Source organism: Bacillus rossius, chromosome 8 (assembly GCF_032445375.1).
Source record: "Bacillus rossius redtenbacheri isolate Brsri chromosome 8, Brsri_v3, whole genome shotgun sequence".
Taxonomy (NCBI): domain Eukaryota; kingdom Metazoa; phylum Arthropoda; class Insecta; order Phasmatodea; family Bacillidae; genus Bacillus; species Bacillus rossius.
The window spans coordinates 70,170,041-70,190,374 of record NC_086336.1 but is presented as its reverse complement, the minus strand read 5'-3'; the positions used below and the strand labels follow the sequence as shown (position 1 = coordinate 70,190,374).

At 38.9% G+C, this 20,334-nt stretch overlaps 1 protein-coding gene across 1 annotated transcript in view; it reads right to left on the bottom strand.

Moving 5' to 3' along the window:
* Positions 1–5,775: 5,775 nt before the first annotated feature.
* Positions 5,776–20,334, bottom strand: part of LOC134535410 (very long chain fatty acid elongase 7-like) — a 31,229-nt gene continuing 16,670 nt past the window's right edge. Inside the window, exons 4-9 of the mRNA XM_063374484.1 lie at positions 16,734–16,924; positions 16,040–16,117; positions 13,685–13,741; positions 10,527–10,632; positions 8,759–8,895; positions 5,776–6,540 (exon numbers count right to left, since the gene is read on the bottom strand). Of these exons, the coding sequence (XP_063230554.1) occupies positions 6,373–6,540; positions 8,759–8,895; positions 10,527–10,632; positions 13,685–13,741; positions 16,040–16,117; positions 16,734–16,924 (737 nt within the window). The 3' untranslated portion in view covers positions 5,776–6,372. The remainder of the gene's footprint in view (positions 6,541–8,758; positions 8,896–10,526; positions 10,633–13,684; positions 13,742–16,039; positions 16,118–16,733; positions 16,925–20,334) is intronic.

The window sequence follows — 20,334 nt, the reverse complement described above, 5'->3', positions numbered from 1 at the left end:
TAAAAAATAGAAAATAAATTTTAATAAATTTGAATTTAAAATAGTGTAAAATAAAAAAAGTATGTTATTTAAAAAAAGTGTGGGGTTCATGGTGTCAATAGTTATAATTATTTTATTGACATATATCAGTAGAAGGATTATCATTTTGATAATATCTTAAAAAGCACCCCACGCATTTTTTAAATAACATACTTTTTTTTTATTTTACACTATTTTAATTCAAATTTATTATAATTTATTTTCTATTTTTTAGTTGGATTTTCTATAAAAGCGTGTTTTTTAGTTTTTTTAACTATTATTTATTTTCTACTTTTTAGTTTGGTTCTTTATAAAAGCGTTTTTTTTTTAATTTTTTAAACTGTTATTTTTTCAAATCTACTATTAATTCCATGATAACTATAAATAACTGTAATTATTTTCCAAATCATTAATGTGTACAGCTGTATTGATAGTCAAATCTCGATTTTAGAAGCCATTCAAAGATGTTAACGTTATAAATATATACAGTGAGACTTAATGGTATAAGGTTATTGACGAACAAGTGATATCGACCAGTCTTACATACTGTACGAAATTAATGCTGTGAAGCAGGAAAGGATGGAAGTTACGGATTAATTATTACGTGAAGCGTTCCACATTTACGTAACAGGAATTTTGGGAAGGATGAGGAAAGGACCTTCTCAATGAGAGTGAATAGAATATGTGAGAAAAATTCGGATAGCCCGGACTGGGATTCGAACCCAGAGCCTTCCAATGACATGTCGGCTGCTCTACCATCGGGCGCTCGATGTACGATAAATATGGAACAAAGCGCCTCACGCTTTTTTCACAATATGTAATACTAGTATTTTTCATTCATTATTGTTTTAAGCTTATTTTAAAAATTATTTTTCACTTTTTAGTTCGATGTGATTTAAAAGCGTGTTTATTAGTTTTTTAAACTATATTTATTTTTCACTTTTTAGTTTGAATTGATTGGCGAAGTCCCAGACGAATTACAGTTTGATTTACGGCACCAATCCTAAATTTGTTGGAAAAAAAAAAAAAAAAATATTTCAGCCGTGGACAGGATTTGAACCCACGACCGGTGAATCCGTGGGTTAAAGTCATCGAAGACAATCAATTCAATTCAATTCAAAAGTTTTTATTCACGCATTTTGCACTTTTACAAGTTTTGTGTTTATAATGCGACATCCCAGCACTCAGTGCTCTTTTGCCTAAAACTAATTCATATATGTACAGAAATTATGTAAATTAAACATGTTATTAATAAACCTTTTGTTTACCCGCGCCTTAATCCGCTCGGCCAACAAACCAACTGTCGAGGATACATTGTAATAATACCAATACCCCGAGTGTTCGAGCTGGAAAGTAGGTAGACGGTACGCATGCGCCGACTGCACGGTTGTCTCACTTGCTCTCACACAGAGGCTGGGTGAGGAAATTATTTAATCCTGTCGATCCTAATCAGGATAATGAGATAAACTTATTAAATTAGTGTATTGTCACCGGTCCTCGATAAGTGTACGAAGTTTAGATTAAATCTGTCCGTTTAAAGTGGGTCAAAATCGAGTGCAAAGGAGTCGGTTACAAACATACAAACAAACATACAGGTGGAGCTAATATAAAGCGTGTAAAAAGGGGGGGGAAATAGGGTTGCCAGATTTATTAAGACAAATAATTTTATTTTACAAAAATTACAATGGCAGGAATTTCAAAAAGTACTTAAGGGATTGTCAACTAACCTAAAAATGTATTTTCAAGCATTATCTTTGTAAAAGAGTTTCCGGAGGAGGGACTGGCTTCTGCCCTCCCCTTCCACAAATACTGTTTACACCCATGGTAAATCACATGTAGTTACACGCACTAGTACAGGACATACTCAAAAGACGTGAATTAAAATTTAGGAGACCGTAATATTTGATAGTTGTACTTATAATATTAGATGTCAATAATTTTTCAAGACATGTGATGATAGCCTACATGGAGTACTTTAGTCTGAAACTATGTATGTGTACTGTTATGCAATAATCGTACACTCACGCCTGTAGCATAAGGAATCACTACAAGGCAATCTGATGATGAGAAAAGATACAATATTGAAGTTTATGGCCCGAGTCGTAAGAAACTATATTCGTATTCCAGAGAACATAGGTTCAAATCCCGACTGGTAATTTTGACGTGAAACGTGTTAAAAATCACAGCGAAACATGTGGGTACCAGAAAAAGTCTGAAAGGTCTGTATCATCTTGCTTTAACATTTTCCTAACTATATAGGCTTCGGCCTGAGACGCACTTAAGTCTTCCTTACCTAGACCTCCCAAATACACTTAGTTTTAATTTAGGTTTGGGAAAAAAAAATTCTGTTCAGTGTAGCTCACGACTCAGATGTGATAGTGCGGTGATTCGTGTGATTGTGTATAGAGAACTGACAACACTGGGCAATACAGATTGAACGTTCACAAAAAAAAAATAATTTTTTATATTAGGCCTTCGGTATCTCATTTATCACATCACAGGCCAATGTTAAACAGAATTTCCGTCGAATATTAATTGAAATGAATAGTAAGCTACCATTTAGTGTCTGTTTTGAATTAAAATTTTTAGAACGTAGTCAATTTCTCGTTTTTATAGTTTTTATTTAAAAACATTACACTAAAAGTGACTCGCTGACATAGAAGTTTCTCGTGAAACCAACGGCCGTGAGTCTCGATCAGCCCCGCCGATTTTTTCTAGAAAATTGGTAGGATGGTTCCTTACTGTAGGTCATGGCTAATTCCTTTCACATGGTCGCTCTACTGTGGCGTTGTGTTTTGCCGTCTGCATTGACCTCGCTATTAATATGTTTACGGACAAGCAAGCATTTCAGAATAACAATAAAAATAATATCGGAAATAGACTATTCCCCTGGTAAACATACATAAAAATGATTTCTAGCCTTTCATAAATTAATATTCTGTCATGTTTTCACTTAACCAGCTCAACACAGTATTTATAAATTATTTTTTACTCATTGAGGCAGTTAAAATACAGGTCTAATTTCACAACTACTTAATCAGTAAAACTTAAAAAGCAAACGTAAATCATTCTGAAGTAACGTATAACAAATATTCCGTATTCACAGTTCACAGGTTGGAAATGCTGTGATTGTTTTTATCTATTCTTAATGGCAATTGTTTTTTTCTGTATATCTATATGTTAAAATAATCTTCTAATTGTTTTAACAGCACATGCTAAAAACATAATGCTGGGATCACAATACCCTGTAACATCCCCAACATGACAAAAACAACACCACAGCCATTACGAAGTAAGGTAGTAGTGAAGTCAGTCTACGAAAAGTGAACCCCAAATAGCCCATCAGAAACATAATTTGGGTGTTATTAATAATGTAGTAACGTAAAAATATATATTTTTTTATGAAATCATAAATGCTTATGTTTATTTTATTGTTCTTTTGATAGACATTACTTAAAATAAACTCAATTGAATTGCCACCTCAGTAGTATAGATGACTATACACCTGATGGTGAATATCTGTCGTGGCATTTTAAACATATGATATAAATAATGCAAAATTTTACTTACTTAACCGTCAGTTGTCAGGGAATTGTGATTTTCGGTCACTATATTGCATTTCATTTCAACTAGTGGCCTGGAGTTAAAACATTAATTAGAATCACAAGACTTTGTATGCTGCTTATTTATACAAATTCTTTCTAAGATAATAGACGTAATTTACTCATGTCGTTCGAGTATTAGGACTGTATGGTCACGTTTTAACTTATGGTAGTTTTCCGTCGCTCCCAGGCGGAGTTCTGACATTATGGTAGTCTTCCAGTATGGCAGTCTTCCGTCGCCCCCCGTCAAAACAGGAGGAAAAGTGCCATAATTGAAAACTGCCATGTTTTTATTATTTAAAGGTTATAAGTATAGAGTGGTGCTTCCTTAAACCCATTTTTGGAAATATTTGTTTTTTATTAGTGCGCGTGCAGTTGAGTTTATTTTTGACTGGAACTACAGAAAGTAACCGTCAAAAGCGCTATCTGTAGCCTTTTACGTCAACCTAAGAAACAGCTAGGGGGTTAACAGTGCTACCTAGCAACGTATTCTATACACTACTTCGAGAGCAAAGCAGCTGTACTCATTCCATGGAGAGTATCAGGAAATATGGCAGTATTCCGCCTCGTCCTTTGAACTTATGGCAGATTTCCGTTATGGTACTGTTCCGCCTTTTTCGTAGAGGCCAGGCTGAATTCCATCACTATGGTAGTCTTCCTTTATGGTAGTCTTCCGATATGGTAGTCTTCCGCGCCCCCTGGTGATAAGCTCAGCCGGGCTACCATTCGACACTTCCCTGGTCATTGGCCTACAGTTCTCCAGGTAAAAGCCCGTGAACCAATGGTAGAAGGATCGCAAAGGCATAAGCATTTAAATTTTACACTATTACGAAATGAATCCGCGAAATTTACCCGTCTTTAACTATGGAGTCTGTTCCTAAGGGCATTGAATCCGCAAATTATTCTTTTACCTAAAATTATTCGCTTATTTCTACAAGATTTAATGTCACCCTATTGTGAACTTATAACAATGGACTAGAGTAATATTTGCGGGTTTAATGCACTGGTGGATACACAAAAAGAAAAGGGAGGGGGTGCATAGTGGCAAGGGCAACCCTTGAATCATGAAGCTTGAATAATTTTCGTATTTTCTCCTAATTCCTAATCATAGTTTACCAAACTTACTAAAGTATTAATTTACTGCATTGCTATAGATAATGGGACGTTTTTGAACTACAAATAAAATGTACTAAATATTTCAGTTGGAAATTGTATTAGAAAAATTAACTTGTCCCTCCCCTGACCATAAACCTAGATCCGCCTTTGGTTCATTGACCTCTAGTCAAGACGTGTTTGGTAAACCTTCACCTATCCATTGCCTGCTCACTTGCGAGATATCTCACAGTGGGTGACCTGAGATGAGACACTTTTTGGCTGAGGGTTTCTTACTGGCTCACAAGTCATCCAAGCAGTGGGACAACAGCTGAAAGCAGCGTGAAAGGAAAAAAAAAGGGGGGCGTTGTCTGTAAAGTCGTTTTACGGACGATAATTTGACGTGGTAACGTCATAAGAAAACATTGATGAAAAATTGCATACATTTTTAATTTTCAAATATTATTTACGGTTTTTTTGCAAAATTTAATTTAAATAATTTGTTTAAATATAAACACGAACAATTAGTTAAAAAGCCCGCCTCAACATGTTTGATATTATAGAAGATTTTCTTGCACGGTATGGTTGGCCGGTTATTGCACGCTCGGCTCAGGCGGAACGTGACAATGAGTAATGCTGTTTCGTGCCGGCGTTCATCGATTTATAAGACGTTATCACGTAAAAAAAAAAAGTTTGATTTCTATACTGCCGCGAAATAAACCAGTGAATATATAAATTGTTTCCCCCCCTGTCCCTGGTTAAATATTGAGACAATTATCATTTCGCGGTTAGTAAACCACCAGGCAGCACTTTTAACTTCTAGGCCAATGATAATCGCGTATTTCTGGAGTATGCGTATTTCGTGGGGTTGGATGTTGTCCAGACTGTTGGCAAAAAATTGGTTGTCTGTAAAGTCGGTTTACGGACGATAGTTTAACGTGACAACGACATAACAAAACATTGTTGAAATGATTGCATACTTTTATGAATATAATTGAATCATTTTTATTGAATTATCACTATTTTGTATGGATACAAAGAAGGAGTGAAATGAAATCTACAATTTAACTGATAAATTTACTTTTATTTGCACTCATTAATTCAAATATGTTTATTACTTTAACGAAGAGATTATTTTAACTATAACATTAATACAAGTTTGCTGTTTAACTTCTTCCAATCTGTGTTATTCTGTTAAGGATAGGACGATGATAGGAAAAGTAGGAAACGAATGGGAGTGTTTCAAGTTTAAAGTGCCTCGAAAAAAGTCAAATCGATGGTTGTTCCAATCGAGTGGAAGAGAGATGGACGCGGCGCAAGCGTGCAATGAGCGTAACGGGACACATCGTAACGGGACAATGTGCGCAACGGGACACTTTTTAGCGCGTGCAGCCGGCTTTCATCGATTTATTAGACGTTGTCACGTCAATAAATAAAAAATAAATGAATGGATTGCTATTCCTAGGGGGAAGGCAGGCGGGTGGTGTTGGCGAAGCAGAGTCCTGACCGCTTGCGCGACGGCGGTTTGCTTCCTCGTGATTGGCCGACGTCTCCGAGACTCGAGCGCGCCGCTGCCGACAGGAGGAACTCCGTCAGACCCGGGGGAACAGTAGACGGCGCCGTGTGCGATGCGGCTCCTGTCCTGGCAGGGGGCTCCCCTCTACTCGCCGGCCCTCTTGGTGAGGTAGACCTTCTTGTAGAAGTCCCAGAACATGAGGATCATGAAGACCTGCTGCACCGTGAAGAGCAGCCTGAGCGGGAAGTTGACGGCGCAGTCGTCCCAGAAGAGCGTGGGGAAGTACTGCACCAGCAGCAGGAAGAACTGAGCCTGCGGCACACGAGCGGAGGTGACAGTGCATCTGCGAGCTACAGTACATCTGCGAGCTACAGTACATCTGCGAGCTACAGTACATCTGCGAGCTACAGTACATCTGCGAGCTACAGTACATCTGCGAGCTACAGTACATCTGCGAGCTACAGTACATCTGCGAGCTACAGTACATCTGCGAGCTACAGTACATCTGCGAGCTACAGTACATCTGCGAGCTACAGTACATCTGCGAGCTACAGTACATCTGCGAGCTACAGTACATCTGCGAGCTACAGTACATCTGCGAGCTACAGTACATCTGCGAGCTACAGTACATCTGCGAGCTACAGTACATCTGCGAGCTACAGTACATCTGCGAGCTACAGTACATCTGCGAGCTACAGTACATCTGCGAGCTACAGTACATCTGCGAGCTACAGTACATCTTCATAGATCCAAATAACCGAGTCCTCGCAGAAACTACGTCGGAATTCCGACGAGAGTCGAGCAGGAATTCCGCGACAGCCATCACGTCCGACATGGACACAAGAAGAAGTAATCTTACAACAAAGGAAAATTATCAAATAAATTGTCTCGTATAAGACTCCTTTGTTTGCATGTACGTATGTAGAATAAGTTGTCAGTGGACACTGTTAATGAAGCTATGATTTTCTCATAGAAATACTTAAAAATTTTGTTTATATTTTTGTCATTGTTTTGTTATTGCTTCCTGGTAATTTGGAATTTTATAGTTTTTGTAAATATCGTTTTTAATGTAATTATTTTTTGTTTCTTCATAACATGGTACACATTAAAACCATTGGTTATCATACAAAATAATATGACAGTAAGAAAATTATTGCACTAAATTCAAAGTTTATTTATGTATCTCTGGCCCTCAGATTAGTTTCAAGTAGTATGACAAATAGCCCTCGATAGGAGTGGAGTTGGCCATCACCAATAAAAACTGTAAATTTTTCCAGGCCATATTTATCAATCAAAACTAGAACTATAACTGGTGCGAGAACAAATAAATTTGGCTTCTCAAGGAAGCAGCAGCAACGCATTATTAGTAAATCAGCTCTTAATATAATTCTATATTGATAGGAAATTCATGCAGCAATATTATTAGGTGACTTGATGTAAGTTTTTGGACATACGCCATTGCTAAGAACTTTTTCTGTTGAAGAAAAACTAATAAATAAAATAAATAAATAAAAATAAAAATACTCAAAAAAAGATACAAAAAAACACACAAAATTAAGCAAACAATTGCTGTTGTCAACAAGGATATGAACACCACAAAATATTCCGAAACAGGAATATGGTCAGCAAACAAAGAAAAAACAAAGAAAAATGTACTAAGAGAACGAAAAAATCCCCACAAATGATGACAACACAAAAATATTGAAACCCAAAATAATTCAGCACAACAGTTGAAGCGAGACAAAAAACATGACAAAACGAAAAAACAAACAAATACAATAGTTTTACCTAAACAGAAACAAGCGACGTTTCGGGAACTGCTATCTGCTCCCGTCCTCAGGCAGAGACGCACATGGTACTGAAACACAGGTGCGACTGTGTTTCACCTGTGTTTCAGTACCATGTGCGTCTCTGCCTGAGGACGGGAGCAGATAGCAGTTCCCGAAACGTCGCTTGTTTCTGTTTAGGTAAAACTATTGTATTTGTTTGTTTTTTCGTTTTGTCATGTTTTTTGTCTCGCTTCAACTGTTGTGCTGAATTATTTTGGGTTTCAATATTTTTGTGTTGTCATCATTTGTGGGGATTTTTTCGTTCTCTTAGTACATTTTTCTTTGTTTTTTCTTTGTTTGCTGACCATATTCCTGTTTCGGAATATTTTGTGGTGTTCATATCCTTGTTGACAACAGCAATTGTTTGCTTAATTTTGTGTGTTTTTTTGTATCTTTTTTTGAGTATTTTTATTTTTATTTATTTATTTTATTTATTAGTTTTTCTTCAACAGAAAAAGTTCTTAGCAATGGCGTATGTCCAAAAACTTACATCAAGTCATGCACTCCCATTGCACAAATCTTTTAAAGATAACAATATTATTAGGTATCCTCTAATAGATTATTCAAGAAAAACACCGAATAAAATGGCTTCCTGCTAACAAAACACCAAAATACAATATATGAGACATCCACCTTAATATATAAATCTCTGTGCGACAAAAACCTAAAGGTTCTTTAACCAGAAATATTCTATAACTTACGATTTGTAGTTGGGTTATGTGCTTCTTCCACCAAATGGATTTTTTGTACTCAGGATTGATATTTGTCAAAAGGTAGTAGGTGTACATCACAGTATGCACAACCGAGTTCACGAGCCCGAAAATAGTAAAATGACCTCCTGAAAAAAAGCAACCAATTACAGAAAATAAATTAAAATTATGTTGAGTTATAATTCACTACAGTGCAAGACAATTTTGGATTTTATCCAACCACAATAACAGATCTAAAGATTACTATAGGTTTCCTATTTTTACATGATTAGACACACCTGAATTTTGTGAAACATATCTAAATACTGAAACATTTTCTTACAAACATGGTTGGTAGAGTAATACATACCACAACATAGCTGTTTTCAGACAAATCATGTAGGTTCATTAGTGCAGTAACTGCGTCCCCATTGGCCTACTCACTTGAGGCAAAGAACTTTACATTGACCATAGCCCAAAATAAAACAAAATTTACAAAACATTAACATAAAGTGTTAAAAGTCTGCCATCTATAATTGGCATGCCCCATATGACTGAGTCAGTGGGGGAAAAAAATAGCTCCTGAGTGGTAAATGCCACATTGCTGACTTGAATATAGATCAGTTGAGAAGATTAGTGTAAGTGATGTATTGTAAATGTTTTTACACTACCTTAGTAGTACGCGCTTCACTGTAGTCTCTTTTTGCTCTTATAGTAGCCATATCATTTTTTTATAGTTTAGTTATTTAAGGGTGAATCACTTATGTTCTGAATTTCACTATGTGCTTTCTCAATGGCTGAGGTAAAAGTTGAATGTGCCAACAAGAAAAGAAATTGTGCAAATGTGGATAAAGTGTACAAAGGCCTGTCATAGAGTCAAATTTTTCTGTAACCAAGCCATCATTTCTAGATATGATATATTCTAACAGAAAATGAATCAATAAAACGCTGACTATATTTCGAGTCATTACGGTGGATGGACGGTAGTCTGCTACTTAAAAATATACAGATTATATACTTTAAAACTGTATAGCTTCACTTAGCTCTTAAGTTAAGATTCTGAGGTACATTTTCGTTCAGGTTTTGTAAGTTGTATATTACCTCATAAAGGCATAATCCATCTAATATGTTCTGTTAATTGGTGTAATTTTGTGATAATTGTTTTCCCCACATACGCTAGTCTGACTTTGATTATTTTATATTGCTAAGCGTTTCTTTTTGGTTAAAAGTCCTACTGAGCTAGTTTTGTTACCTGTTGTATAATCAAACGAGTAACAAAAAAGTACAAGGCATTAAAGTATATTTATAGACATAAGGAATTTTTTATTAAGGAGTCTTATTATAACTGGAGACAATGTTTTATCATTATGGAGATGATTTTTTTGTGATTATTTAACAATAGTTTTTGTGGACTCATTTGTGGATTGTAAACTATCATTTAATAACACGAAATATGATTCGCACTGAAGAACTTTGATGATATTAAAACAAACATGGGACTGAATTAAGTGCGATCTGAACAGAAAATAAATTGTAGGAGCAGCCCATGAACCGCTCCTACTTAATACATAATGCACTAGTTTTTGAGCCTACACTTAGCACAAACCAAAAATAATGTGTATTTTATGGTCCCTTATTATAGTTAAACTTTTGCATTAAGAGTTTACAAAACATTGTGTACATCTGCTAAAAAATCACAATCTCATCTTGAAGTGTATTGTGATTTTATAAGATTCATGACAATTGTTTTTTTTTAATTATACCATTGGTTTAGCTGTACCTGGTAAGTACTTAGCCCCAACATAGGCGCCCAAAACCATCCCAGCATGATGATAGACGTGCAAAAACGTAATCTGGTTGCTTTTCTTGCGAAGCACAAAAAAAACCTGCAACAGACAATCAGTTTCCACACAATGTTCAGAGGCCGTGGAGGACACGGTGTTCAGATGCGCTGAGTTTGCGGAGACCAGCAGAATCCGTGACCTGGTTATCCAGGAGTCGGCAGCAGCTTATAACTACTGACGGCTTATGCATAGTTGCAAATGGTGCTGGTTTTTGGTATTTCCTGGTCCCAGATGGTTTCCCATTCGACTTTGACGAAGTTTTAGAGCTCAGCGGCAAAAACCAGCATTTTCACTCCCTCGTTATTGCTTGAAAAACAATCCCCATATTAGATCGAGCCACTATGAATTCTATAAATTTGATACTGAGCCGTCATGATGAATGTGGCAACAGCTTAGCAAACATTAAACTAGTATAGCCCTATTCCCACTCCATAAGCACCACACGAGTAGTAAATGTCACACTGTTACACAACACAAAAGTACTCAGGCATGCAGGATCGAAACCACTCACTTAAAATGACCTATTGCTTCACATTCCACCAGGATGGTAATCTCTGAACTGCACTTTTAAATATTTTAAATATAATTTTTATGATTGATGCTAGTTACAAGTTATTCTGGGAGCTTTTACAAAGCTATGGACACTGGTTTTCTTTACTTTGAGGATTAACTCACAAGAATCATTTCAATAAATTCACCGAACAATCAAAAAATTGTTAAGTCGACTGCAAATAGAATCATTTCTTTCATGTGCATGTTTACCCTGGCTGTTCACAATGGCACTCAGAACTTGGAGGTCAGGGTCTCACACAGGCTCCACGAACATCCATTTATCTGTAACTGTAGAGAACTCTTTGATTATTTGGTGGCATTCCTTGTCGTCACTTTTAAACAGTGCAGAAAGACACCGAAGACATGATTTGTCAATCAGTGACAATGGGAAAGCATACCAAACAGCAGATATCCAACAAATCTGAGAACTTTCAGTGCATTAAGTGGCCAATTAAACACAGGACAATTTCTCCACAGTCATGTGTAGTAAATTAGCGGCTAAGTGCAAGGGCATCTGCATTGAAGGATTCTCTAGGCCAAATTAACTTCTGTGGAATTGTTTATTCTGTGGTTGTGCGTTACTATTGTAACTTGGCTACACCAGGCCATGCATCAAGAAGATCCAGAGATATACGTCACACTGTTAATGCATAGACACCCTACCAGCTCATGGTGTATTTTTCTACCACGATGGACTACACATACTCGAGAAATTGTAACTGTTCATTGGCCATTACTTGGGTAGGAGACTGGCCTTCTCTTTGACTCGGACCATGTATAAATAACACACCAAAGAGACAAATATTTATCATATGTAGAGTTATACAAGTGCATGTTAAGTCAATGATTGTTCTATCACACGAGGATAATAATTACACAGTTGTTTGGAGGGCATCTTGGTAGTAAAATGAAAATGTGAAAGGTACTCTATCCATGTATTCTTTACCTACTACTGCCTCTACTTAATAAAATTGCAGATAGAAAAAAACTTGAATCAAGCGTATTCGTAGAGTCCTGAGGAAATCGTGGATTTATTCAGTGTTAAGATCAAGAGGACGTTTCAGTGACTTTGTTATTTCTTTATGCACCTTAAGACTAAGACACTAATAAAAAATATTACATGAAAGGTCCAATTACATTTCACATTATAAAATAAGATGAAATAGTATCTTACAAGCAGTGCAGCGAATGCACTTTATAGCAATGATCAAGTATATTCATAACTTTGTAGTCGAGCCTACAGATAATACTCCACAGTTCTCTGCGCATTAGGACTAATATCGCATGCTTATTTGTGCCTGCTGACTTCTGGGAGTACTCAGCTTGATTGCAGTGGATTTACTACTTATTGTACTGAAGTTTCCTTATCGACTTATGGTCCCCCGATATAATGAGGTAACTTTCCAATCCGGACATGTACACTTTATCCAAAAATACAAAAAAATAAAAAAAATTATGTTCCCTAAAAATATAAACATTTCTGGATACTTATATTAACTAGTTTAGTGGTCAAATTATGAGCATGAGTATGTAACTCATCAATTTGACATAAAACTAATGTATAACTTTTCTGTGTTCTTTTTTACATGTCTGGTCATGTTTACTACACTTATGAATGCATGCTTCACTGACTAGATAATCAATGAGGTCACCTTTTCCCGTTAATGGTCCATGTCATGTTTGCGAGACAGCGTAAACAAAGAAGTATTGTGTTTACAATATGGAAACCATTTTCATGGAGTAAATTTTAGGTCAGTGCCTTTTTAAACAAAAATTTATAATTTTTACTTATTAAGCTTCAGACCTGGTCAAGCAATATTTCCACAAAACCTGGGTGTTTGATTATGCTCATTGAGTGACAGAAACCTGCTTATTTTACATCACAGCATGCCATCTAATGACGATTTAATTTCCAAGAAACCGTCGGCCAAGCGTCAAAGCCACACAAATGTTGCATGGAATTAATCGGGGACGCACCACAACGCCGAAATACCACAACGCCGAACGTACAATAACGCCGAAAACCATAACGCCGAATGCCAAATTGACTACAACGCCGACAGCTAGAAAACTGCTGTGTACCACAACGCCGAATTACCACAACGCCGAAATACATAAACGCCGAAAAATGTCATTGCAGGACTGCCACAAAGGTTAGGTTAGGTAAGGTTAGCACACAAATTCATTCAGTTGTTTTTCATTTTGCTCCTGTGCCCCCCCCCCCCCCCTCCCCGCAGCAACATTTTTCGGCGTTACTGTATTTCGGCGTTGTGGTACACAGCAGTTTTCTAGCTGTCGGCGTTGCGGTAAATTTGGCATTCGGCGTTATGGTATTCGGCGTTATTGTACGTTCGGCGTTATTGTACGTTCGGCGTTGTGGTATTTCGGCGTTGTGGTAACGACCCGAGTTAATCATCTAATTTTCTGAAATTCATCCGTGAATTCACAGGTAATTGAATCCGCTAATTTCTCTGGCTTCTACTATGGGGTATGACGTATGAGGTGTAATGATCCACACCTTCACTGTGGTAGCAACACTCACCGTGTCCAGTAGATCCATAATCTTGAGCATGAAGTAAACCCAAACATATCCTGCTATCTGAAAAAATTGGAGAAATAAAATGTAGCAAATTATTTTTAAAAATAAATGATGTGAAAATGTATGCATAGTTTTTCAAGCTTAAATATTCTCCCAAGAAATAATCTAATTATATCAACATTCTCAACATTCTGCAAAATTGCCAAATATATGGATGATGTTTTATCACGAGAAAATTTTATACTGAGCCATCATGATTGATGTAGCAACAATTTAGCAAAAGTTACACTAGTACGGCTCTACTCCCGCTCCATAAGCAGAATTTGTACATGCCAGACGATTTTGCTGTCACCACATGAGTAGTAAATGTCACACTGTTAGATTAAAATACAATTTGTTTAGTTCTACCAAATGAGTTATCAACTGGTTCTTATCAGGTGAAAGAAGCTTGTATGGCTCTGGAATAGCTCAATGGATATGCAACTATTGCATTGAATAATGTCCATGAATAGTCTGAAAATAACTACTTATTTTCCTTATAAAGATATTTCTTCAACCAAAATAGATTGAAAAGTTCTTTAATCCCGCTAAAAATGTTTAAGGAAAAATTGATATACAGTGCAATTAAATTTAAAAAAAGATGTAACTAGCTACTTCATAGAACAAAAACGGCGAGGGTATTTGTTTAAAAATGTCTCTAATATTACGTTGTGTCCGTGATTCAAGTTTCTTTGTCAAGAAATCACTTGGGAAAAGTAACCTGCTATAAAACCGGAAACACTGTACTGGAATGAAAACAGACAGTAACAATGAACTCTCAGTGAAGTAAAAACGCCGGAAGCTGGTGTCAAGGTCATCAGGCAAGGCCATCAGGCAAGGTCATCAGGCAAGGTCATCAGGCAAGGTCATCAGGCAAGGTCATCAGGCAAAATCAACCCGAAAAACCCGAATGTGAGTGGCTCAAATGCTGCCGGACTGCAGAATGTGCCTAACCGTATAATGCCGGATTAAATACTTTAATTGTAGTAGGAAATAGTTACAATATTTTGTAACACAAACTTGACCCAAAACATTTTTTTTTTCTGTCATATCTACCATGACCCTTGCTGTTTATAATTTAGGAGTTGGTCAGTTATCAACCTCTACATATATTTAAAAACAAATTTATTTAATTTCTTAGCATATGTAGCAGATTTGTACTGCGATAGCACAAATTATTATATGTAGATGGTGATTTATCGCGAAAAGATTTTGTCCAGGATAGTCCGAAAATCACTGTAACTTCTTACAATGCGATGATTCAAATAAATATGTTTTATGTACTGTTCATTGTTATTTCAGAGCGAATCACTGGCATTTTGTTTTGCATCATGTGCTTCCTCAATGGCTGAGTTTATACGTGCAGAACAAGCTTTTTCCGCCATCCACAGCCAACAGGGCAAGAAATGTCGCGGCTGTGGACAAATTTTACTGAAACATATAAAACAGTTAATTTTTCTTGCGATAAATTATCGAGTCTGCCAGTTTTTCACAGCGGTTTTTTACGCTTGAACAGAAAATATGCTACGTTTTCCGCTCTTGCGAGTTTATATATATATATATATATATATATATATATATATAATTTTAACTTTAGACAGTATAATTTTAAGCTACTGCATTGTTAAGAAATTAAATATAAAAATATTACATTTAACTGCCCTATTATGTAAAAAAAATATACAGCTGTTTTAGAATCAAGAGCATTATATGTCCCCAAGTTTTCAATGCCCTTTTTTCGCGATATAGTCCGATTGTTTCGGTAGTATAGGTATATACTATGTATGTACATCCCAGATGCTTGTAACATTTGAATATTTTTTTCGTCTAGTGAATGAAATGTCTACCACTTCGCAAGGATGCAGGCTAGGTTCCTTGACTTGCAAGCACAGGCTAGAGGTAGAGCATAGGTATATAATAGGTAGAGACCGGAAAAATTCGCGAGTTCATTTCACGATAGGCTAAAATACAAATCGTTATACCTTAGTGCTGCCTCTGCTATTGGCTCACAACTCACCTGGATGACTATGGACCAATGAGAAACACCCAACCAAAACTTTATCGAATCACAGGCTGCTTCGCTGGAACGTCTCACAAGACAGCAGCCAATGAGTGGGTGGCATTTGACCGAGTGTACGTAGAACTATGGAGTTCATGCTTGAGGTCATTGAACCCGCGAATTTTTCCGGTCCCTAATAATAGGTTGTTTCAATTATAGGTACTTGTTTAAACGTGATACCGACACATCGCCCTATCGTCCACAAACTGACGCAGTGTGACGCAGTGTGACGAGACACACAGGGCCGGTCATGAACTCACTCTGACTGCGATCTCGTTGTCCGAGTAGTCGACGGGCTCACAGTAGAATCTTATCTTTCCCGGGATGTGGAGGAAACCCTGAAAAGATAAAGTTTAACAAAACTTTAATTTGTGTTTCTCATTTTCAGTGCAATTAATTTAATATGTAACCAATCATAAAATTGTTTGTTCAGGTCAGTAATTTGTGACGATGAGATAAATGGGACAGGATCAAATTTTGCCTTCGAACAGACAAAAAAAAAAGTTTAAAAAAAAAGATTATTCGATATTTTGTTTTTCGCATACATTTAGTATATGTTTGGGAGAGTAGATTTTAATCACTACAGACCCGGAAATTTTAGCGGATTTATTTGTTGTCAGTCTAAAAAATCACGGTCTTTAGTATACTCTACCAACCTGTGACATCCTACTTGCTGATTTCTTACTGTTGAACCTTCCCCTTCCTCTGAGTGTGTCTACGTGATCCGGCTACTCTACTGCTGGCTGGTAGTTGACTGTAGTAGAGGAGAGTGTCGAGAAAATCGTGATAGAATCACCAAAGAAAATTGCAAACGTATTAAAGTTTTCAGTCTGCGTCGCAAACCAAAAGAAACCGCCGAAATTTCACGGTATCTGTGAATCGTTGATCTGTGGATCCTGGACGGCTAGGGAAATGGCGAGAAAGTGTAGGGTCCTTCCTGGAGGGGAAACTCACCTGGACGGTCAACCACCCGCACGTGAGGATCTGGAAGAGGTCGAACGCGACTATGAGCCGGTCGACGTCGAAGGGCGGCCGGTGCCTCATGAGCCGCGGTCCCAGGCGCAGGCAGAAGTACAGGTACAGCGCCACTATCGCCACAACCTGCCACGGAGACGACAGGAACATCCAGTTCTTGGTGCGGGGGTCTGCCAACACAACACAAACAAAAAAAAATTCAAGAACTGAGGGTAGGGACTGTAAAATTATATTTTCGGGTTAACGTCCTTCAGTACGGTCTCCATATTTCTCGAAATTCTCGGGAAAACGTCACCATTACGCTAGCTTATTTCATGAGGGATGACTTAAGAGGCTCCGCCTACCCGGACACACACACGGTGCGCAGAGCTTCAAGAAAAACAACGCGATTTCAAAACTACTCGAGATATCCGAGTGGGGTTCTGTTTACGAAAAACATTTAAGAGTTCGCTGAGGGCCTAAAAGTACTTTTGATTTCGGATTAAGTGTTTATACTGTATTTTTATAAGAGTTAAAATGGCTAAAACGCATGTTTTCAGAGTAATTTGTAGGCGTAAAACAACCGGTACAGATCTTTGAAAGCACTTAAGGGACTTCCATTACACCTTTATCTTCATTTCTTGGCCATATAATGTTACGGTCACCGCTCAAATTTCACAGTTGTCCTGTGACGACGAGAAGACTGCGCGCCAGTCCAGAGGAGACACCGCGCTAGAAGCACCCAACGCTTATCATCCCGCCTCACTAACACACATACATCCCTGACGAGGCGGGCCCGTTAACTGGTTTGCTTTAATAACTTCAACGGAAAAAAAAATACTTGCAAACCAACAATCCTCACAACAATAGGTGCGCGGCCAATCAGGGGAGCCGTCGCCTGCCATTGGCTGTGCTAGATGAGGAGGTTGAGTATATAAAAAAAACCTGTTTTCCAGTGTCAGGCACACACTTCGCACCAGGCAGTGGTGCAGAGAGGACAGCCTCTCTAAGGCCTAGCTTCGCTGTTCATATCAGTGTTTGTCAGCCACCACTGCTTCAGGTATTAGGCGACCCGGCGGGTCGGATAGCCCGCGAATCGGAACCGCGACAGGGACAGGGCTCATGGCGAGTACGAGTACAACAACACACGAACAGGCCATGGAAACCCAACAGGCTAACGCCAAACGCGAACGCGCTGACGATGAGATCGACTTCCAACAGGTCTCGGGTAAAAAGGCCTTGAGGGGAAACCGGAGCACATCACTCGGTAGGCGTCGGGAGACGGTACTGGCGAACAGTGAGGACGCGCGGATTTCGAGGCGCGGCTCCGCACAACAACACACAGCAGCGACATCCGCAATCCCGCTGCAGAACAGCTACGGCGTGCTGGCAAATTTGCCTGCCGACACACAACCACAGACAAGTGCACAACCACAGACCACAACCGCGGCCGGCACACGGTACAGGGGTGTACCGATAATGGTCAGGGAAGTTGCGAAGCTCAAGGAGATCGCAACTTTCCTGAACACACACAGAATCGCGTTCAGGAACACGATCACGCGCAGGAGAGAGCTGCGACTGACATTTGAGAACAGAGAGGGCTACTCTCAAGCTCTCTCATACCTGAAAGGCCACAACATCTACCACCACACGTTTGCGCATCCCGACGAGCGCAACACAAAGGTCGTTATTAAGGGATTGTACCCGGAGGTCGTCGAGGCCGACATTGCCGCGGAACTGACGGAGAAGGGATTCGTAGTTCATGACGTGCGTAATTTCGAAGTCACCCGGTCAGACGCCACAGGGCAGCAACAACGATTTAGGTCGGGAACTTTCTGCGCGACAGTCGCGGCCTCAGACGTCAACATTCTCGCCGTTCGTACACTTCACTATACGACAGTGACTATTCAAAAATACCAGGCCCGCCCACAAGACATCGCCCAGTGCAAGCGCTGTGGTGAATTTGATCACACCCACACTCGCTGCAGTAAGCCACCGCGATGCGTCAGGTGTGGCGAAAATCACACCCGAAAGGACTGCCCGAAAGCTGACGACGCAGATAAATTCTGCTTTAACTGTAAAGTGCGGGGACACACTGCAGCATGGAAGCAGTGTCCAGTATTTTTGAAAATGGTCACGAGTAGGTCACAGCGACAATCCGTGCAGACACAGGCGCAGACAAAACAACAACCGCCAGCCACGCACAGCCAGGTGGAGTTTACCCCCAACCGCCCCGCTCACGCACAGCCGCGCGCCCAGGTGGTCAACAAGCCACAGACACAGCCGCAAACAACAACCACCGAGCTGACACGATCGGAGCGTAAATATTCGCAAGCCGTGAAGGAACCACGCACCACACACACTCCAGCGCAGAACAGAGTAGAAGGTAACACCGTCGGTGATCTATTCGAGCTGGCAGAGATTCTGAAACTCTGCAATTTCTCACAGCTCATTGCTACACTCTCGCCACACTACGCCGCCATCCGAGCTGAAACAGACGCATCGAAGCGACAGATGATCTTACTATCCGCAATCCTGAATCTCGCTACACCTTAAAATGGCACAGAACCCGGGGAAGCTTTTACAGGTCCTAATTTTCAATGCACACGGCCTCCAAAATAAAATATATGAACTGGAACAGTTACTTTTTGTATACGGAATCGATGTCGCTTTCATCTCTGAAACTTTTCTAAAACCACACATGCGAGCGTACATATGCGGCTACACAATATACAGAACAGACCGCCCCGCACTCCACGGCGGCGGTACAGCCATACTAATAAAACACGGAATTCACCACCACCCGATAACAATAAATGGACTACAACACATTGAGGCCACCAGCATAAACGTCCGTAATAATAATTCGCATGTTTGCATGTCCGCGGTATACAAGACGCCACAAGACCCACTCACACCACAGGACCTCAATAAATTAATGGAAGTCGAAGATCAATTTTTTATAGCAGGAGACTTAAACAGCAAACACACTGACTGGGGCTGCACCCAAACAAACGCCAACGGGAACATTCTACACGGCCACGCGGTTGCAGGAAACTACATCATTATTGCGCCTGACTCCCCGACATGCTATCCAGTAAATGGTGGCACCCCAGAAATTTTAGACATAGCCCTAACCAACATTCCAAACGCTCAGATAAATACAGAAACCTTAGATGAACTAAACTCCGATCATTTACCGGTGCTAACACAAATAACTTTTAATGCTACATCCAACATACAACTCTTTAATAATAAACTAAAGATTACAGATTGGGACGGGTTTAAGATAGAACTTATAGACACCCTAAATCAGCCCCCCGAAATAAATTCACCCGAGGAAATAAATCCACACGTAAAACTTTTCACGGACACAGTAAAAAATGCCATTAAAAAACACTCTCGCTTTGAAACAAAAAGGCAGTTCACTCGAACACACTACCCCGATCTGGATTATTACATTTCTCTTAGGCGGCAAGCCAGAAACAGAGCACAAAGGCTCCGCACAACAGAAGCCAGAAACGAATACAACAGACTGAATAATCTCGTACAGCGCAAATTAAAACAGGAAAAAATAAATCAATTCGGAAACTTAATAAAC